The sequence below is a fragment of the Poecile atricapillus genome, chromosome 1 (assembly GCF_030490865.1).
Source record: "Poecile atricapillus isolate bPoeAtr1 chromosome 1, bPoeAtr1.hap1, whole genome shotgun sequence".
Lineage (NCBI taxonomy): Eukaryota > Metazoa > Chordata > Aves > Passeriformes > Paridae > Poecile > Poecile atricapillus.
In genome coordinates this window covers 135,726,741-135,732,740 of record NC_081249.1, presented here as the reverse complement: position 1 = coordinate 135,732,740, position 6,000 = coordinate 135,726,741, and the positions used below count along the sequence as shown (strand labels likewise).

General features: G+C 36.9%; 1 protein-coding gene across 10 annotated transcripts in view; it reads right to left on the bottom strand.

Moving 5' to 3' along the window:
- Nucleotides 1-262: 262 nt before the first annotated feature.
- CHID1 (chitinase domain containing 1) overlaps nucleotides 263-6,000 on the bottom strand; it is a 100,980-nt gene continuing 95,242 nt past the window's right edge. For all 10 annotated transcript variants that reach the window (XM_058845197.1, XM_058845123.1, XM_058845192.1 and 7 more), the window contains 3 exons: nucleotides 4,906-4,986; nucleotides 2,569-2,611; nucleotides 263-534 (listed from right to left, as the gene is read on the bottom strand). In XM_058845197.1, coding sequence (XP_058701180.1) covers nucleotides 436-534; nucleotides 2,569-2,611; nucleotides 4,906-4,986 — 223 coding nt within the window. In that variant the 3' untranslated portion in view covers nucleotides 263-435. The remainder of the gene's footprint in view (nucleotides 535-2,568; nucleotides 2,612-4,905; nucleotides 4,987-6,000) is intronic.

The window sequence follows — 6,000 nt, the reverse complement described above, 5'->3', positions numbered from 1 at the left end:
GTGTAATGTGATGGATTTATTTGTTCTCTTACTTTGATTATTACCAGCAGCTCTTTGAGAGGTCTCCATCTAAAGCTCTGATCAGATGGCATCAACTTTTCCATTTTACTTTTTGTAGGAAACATTTCAGAAAATATTTTCAACTCTGACTCCATCCAGATATGTTGATCTGTTTTCAATGACTCGGAATTCGCATGTTTTAAGAAAAATTTCTGCGGTTTTTCACTCTGTGTTTTATCAGATACCAACAATCATGTCTGTGTGGCAAATCAAAAAAAGATTCTTTATTGGGAAAAAAAATGGAAGTTTAATACACATATGATATAAATTACAAAAAATATTTTAAAAATCACCTCTTCAGGATACCTCTTCAGGATTAATTGAAGGTGGAGCCTCAGTGAAGCAAATAAAGTCTTTCTCAGATCATCTCTCATTTTAAAGCAGGTCATAAAAATAGTCCAGGCCTTGTCCCAGTTCCCAGATGGATATTCCAGTGCCCAATTCCTTTGCAAGCTCCAAGCGCAACTGGATGGACTAAGAGAAAGACACATAAAGCAATCATGTCTCAGTCAGAGATACCAGACACTCCATACATGCCATTATCAGGCCTTTTAAAAATATCTACCCTTGAACCAGCTACTGAAAAACCTCATCTGTATTTCAAATACTCTCTGGTTAGAAAGCAATCATTCAGTCAAAGACAGTTAATCGTACCAGTTAATTCAATGACCTAATAAAAGATTACCAGCTAAATTGACAAAATGCCACAGAAATAAATCAGATTTATGAACTATGCAAAGGACTATTCTAATTTAGGCTATAATTTCACAATGTACAGAAATTCTAACTCTTCCCAGAAATATCTCAGGGGTAAAATAAAACTTTATCACTGAAGACAATCAGAACGATTTGTCAAATACCATCAAGATCTCTTACCTACCCTTGCCTTTTCCCAGGACAGAGTCACAATTTACATTTCAAAAATTCTATTTTAAAGAGATTCTTGGAGATAATAATTATAAGTATCTTTATTTGAGCTCCAGCCATTAATTAAGAAGAGTTAATTTAGCTATTGGTTAACAAGGGAAGCAATGCAACAATTCATGTTCTGCCCTTTTTTTTCAGTTCAAACAAAAAGAATTCTTTTTCAATCTTTTGCTCTCAGGTTTTCTTACTTTGAACTGCAGGACTGCAATGTTTAAATTACTCACACTAGGGATGAGCTTAAAAACATTTCCATGGGTAACAGAATAAATTATCACAGCATCATTTACAAATCCTGATCCTGACATTCATGAGTGCTTTTAACTAGTCATGAACAAACTAATTTTGAGCAACTTAGCAATGATTATAACATCAAGGGAAAGAAACACATTTTTCATGAGGTAATAACATTCAGTGTTTCCCGACCATTGGGAAGTAAACAAATCTTGACCAGTAAACAAATCTCAAAATATTTCATTACAAGCATGTGGAAAATGGAAAGAAAACCTATTTCCATGCATTCACCAGTCACCACAGTTGAATGGTGATCTCTTAGAGAAAAAATAATGAAAGGAATGTACAGGAATGAGTGTTCTTAACCTGGTTAGTACTGAGAACGGCACAGTGAAATCCTTCCCCGGGGTGGAAGAAAACATAGCATAACAGCACAAGCTATCTTTTTTCTGATACATTCACAATGAAACTTTCTAACAGTCAGACATGAAGCACTAGCAAGAACACTGACGTGGTAGTTAATATCCCATATGTGATAGTACTTCCACCTATATTAGATTAATGAGGGGAAATATCCTTTTACTCATGGTGCTTAAGATAACAATCCTGTCCAGGAAAACAGAACCTTAGATAATTTCATATTAGTTTAACCATAAAAAAAAAAGTCTCTGGTCTCTGTAAATACAATGTAGTTTACTATAAAAAAGCAATTTCCTTCCAATACTAAAACCCAGCAGAAGATTAACACACTGACTTCAGTTTAATTTGAGAAAACATAAAGGTAACTTCTTAGGAACCAAGGTTGTAATTAACCATTTTATCCTGTATTCTGCTCTACTGCAGATTATTGGATAGAAGTTTTCAAAACACTAAAAAGTATGTTCCACAGAAACAGAACTGAAGAAAATAGGGTGATGCAAGCTGACAGGGAGAATCAGGACCCTGTTACAAAGGAAGGCAAAAGTTCTCTAAGCTTCCCCCCACCATGATGAGAAGGAAAATTTCTTTGGTATCTTGTCTGAGAATCTGCTAACAACATGTCTGATAGCATTTGAGCTAAAATGATCCTCTCACAGCACTGTTTTGTCCTGCTGTGTCTTATGTCTAGACATGTTTGATCTTCAGAGATCCCAAAACTCCATTATGCATGAGAGAAAAAAAACAACCTTCTTGCATAGGCAGCTGAAGCTTTGAATCATAGTAATTTACATAACATTTACATGAGGGCCAACTTCTTTCCCAAAAGCCTAAACTCACTTCAACATTTTCTGAAATGTCTCAATAATGAAACAGGTTAAGTAAACATTTCTGTCCTCTTACAGCCCTCTGACCTGAGAAAGTGGCACCTACCTTCAGTGTTGGGTAGAAGACTGCATGTTTTCCTCCCTTATTTCTGCAAAACAAGAAAACCAAATAGTCACAATAACTTTGATAGGTAACAGGATTTTAAACTAACGCTAGAATTCAAAATCAGGTTGGCCCCTTCCAACTGTAACCATTCTGAGATTCTGTGATACTGTAAAAAGGCTGACAACAAAAACAGAGGATCCAAGAAGAGATCACACAACAGAGATGGCTTGATATCATATCACAGTAAACACTGAGATATTTTGTTGCAACTGGATGACAAAGCTGTCAGATTGTAACAGACAGTTGTGCCTGCTAAACGTGCATCTGAAAAAGATGAAGACATTTGGTTTTCTGATGCAAACTGTGAAATATTTTCTCCAATTCCCTGAATTACTATCTTTCAGGCTAAATTAACTGCCAGGAGTATAAAATATACAGACAGGGCAAGCTATTCTGGGCACAAATACCAAGGTTGCATTTTAAACCCCTAGTAATGAGAAGGATGAGTTACAAGGGGTTTCACAGCACCACTTTTCTTAGGCCAGGAGAAAAAGGAGAGTGCATGGACAGACCTAGAAGGAATTGCTCCTAAAATCTCACAACAAGTAAATTGATACTTGCCTGCACACTGGGACAAGCACTCAGATTTCTGCAACTATTTGTAATTGACAGTCTCTGCCTGCTACATGAAACCATTAGGTATGCTTTGCTTAGAGATTCATGATTTCATTTCTCAGCCACAGCAGACGTGCAAGATTTCCAGGTGAGAAGCTTCACTAGGGAGGCATACATATTTCAGGCCTGGCTGCCACCCCTGTCCAAGATAATTGAGCTTTTGCAAAACAAAGTGGTACTGAAAAGGAGTTCCTTAAATAACCCTCTCCTGCAGCCAGCTGAACCACACAGCTGACTGCTAAGCACAGCACAAGTTTAGAGTGATTTTCAGACAGAGGGCTTCATCCATCAAAAATTTCTCCAGGATGCCCCCACACAAGAACCTCCAAAGTTTGTCTTCAAAGAAAAAAGAAGTACTACTGACAAGCTATCCCTTTGCCACAAATTCATTTTGCCTTGTAAGAAATGTGACTCAGACACAAATCCCAGAATCATGCCGTTCAAACAGAGTTTCCTCAGAGTTACTCTTTTGAGAGTAAGTTTTCATCTAGTGCTCAGTGTCTCCAACAGGACTGGACACCAGAGATCAGTAAAACAGAGCTTCTGCTTTATTCCTCTTTAGCTAACACAAAAAACTGTAATTGCTTGGTACAAAGTAATTTTGCAAGAGGATGTCAATTAAAAATGAAGGCATACAGATCTCTGTCCTTTCATACAAACACAGAAAACAAATTAAAACACTGCTGAACAACAGATTTATTTTTTCTGATAAATGAAAGTCAGAAGAAAATTAGGCTGAGAAACATCTTGAAAATTAAACTAAAAATACAAAGGTAGGAGATTATTAGATTTAGTTTGGGTTTTTGTTTTTTGGTAATATTTAAAAATATTTTAGACAAGATTGTTTTGGAAATAAAGAAGTTTTGATTGTTTTTATTAAAAGTTACTAAAATGTGTTTTATTCTTCCTTTCAGTTGTGTCTTTGCATTAACAATGCACTGAGTAATATACAAGACATAATTTTGCAGATTTACTAGGATTTGTTTGTATAATTTTGCATATTTTGGTATATTTACATAAAAATAGTAAATTATCAGAGGGTTAATAAGATGGTGCTGCGTTTATTTATTTAAATCTATTTTAAATGGATTCCTCCTAGTTCAGGAATCCTCTTGTCATTTCATGATGAACAAGGGAGGACAAAAAACATTATTACCCTTAACACTCTCAGTTCTTTCAAAAACTTTACCAGGAAGTCACTTAGTTTTACTTCCATTCCATTTCTCTACAGTCCATTCCATATAGTGGAAGTTTGCCGCTTAAACAATCTTAGCAGCAGGACTTGTGAAACCAGGCTCTTGTACCATAGATTTTTCTAAGAACTATTTTTGGCTGAGTTATTGGTAATTACCTGACAGCTCACAGTACTCATCTCAGAGCCTCTGATTAACTGACACTCAATAGGTAACTTTGATGGATAATTTCTAAAGATACGACTCATCAGACTTCTCTTCTAAAGATTGTTCTAGTTTATGTAATTTCATGAATCTTTCTCTGATTTTCTCCTCTCACCCAAAAACCACTCTTTTATGCCACAGTTCAGTGTTGACAAACAGATCACAACCAGCAGAATTTCCATTTGCTGAATTCAGTTGCATACTACAGCCACTGGCCCATGCCCAAAAATATTTGCAAAATGGTAAGTCAATAAATGTAACTTACTTTTTGTATTCAAAATAGTGTTCAGCAATTTGTTCATCCCAGACAATTTTTGGCTTGTGTTCCTTCAAGGTTTCAATGTACCTACAAATTAAAAACATAGATATGGAATTAACTTCACTAAAAGCAGTTATGAAATTACATTGCAGAAATTTTTGAAAGAGCAGTTTTACCATGTTTAGATGTTGAACACGGTTTCAAAAATATCTTCTTGTTGACAACTAATTTCCTAAACCACTTCACAATTTCATGTTCACATTCTTAGGCTATTTTTTTCTAAAGCATTGCATATAAATATCTGAAGGGAGGGTGTCAGGAGGTGGTGCCAAGCAATAGGACAAGAGGCAATGGGGAGAAACTGATGCACAGAAACCTCCACCTGAATATGAGGAAACACACTTCTATGTGGGTGACTAAGCACTAGAACAGATTTCCCAGAGAGCCTGTGAAGTCTCCTTCCCTGGAGATATTCAAAAGGTGTCAGGGCACAACCCTCAGTGATGTGTTGAGCAGGGAACTTGGGCCAGATGGCCTCCAGTGGCCCCTTTTTCATTCTGGGACTGTGTGTGACTCTGTGAATTAATTAATGTTCATTGGACAAAACTGCAAGGACGCATGATGGCACTACTGCTTTAATATTTCTACAGTCTGAAGCCCATATGCCAAAGCACAGGAACTGAAGTCATCCCTAGGCTGTACACAGCTGTGTTCTCCACTATGAGGCTTATGTCACCAGGAAAGTTCTCCTACAAAAGGGGCTTAGCTAGAAATTGTCAAGAAAAGTTCACTGCTAAGTAATTCTGCATATGAATTTTCCCCATCACTGGCTTCTTGGCATTACTTTCTGGCATGGACATTTTGAACATGGAATGACCTATCTCCCCTGACACGAAGTGAGGATAGAGTACTACTTGTACCCAAAACTCTGCAAAGAGAACTGGGGTGGAAGAGCTGGTAGGCTGTAAATTCATAGCTCATTGTATCCTCTTAGTGCAGAGATAGTGCCTGCATTTCTGACTGCAAAACAGAAACAAGCTGCTGGCTGCCACATGTCAGAGGACCAGAAGATGGCAAACTACTGCCAGTGATAGAGGCCAC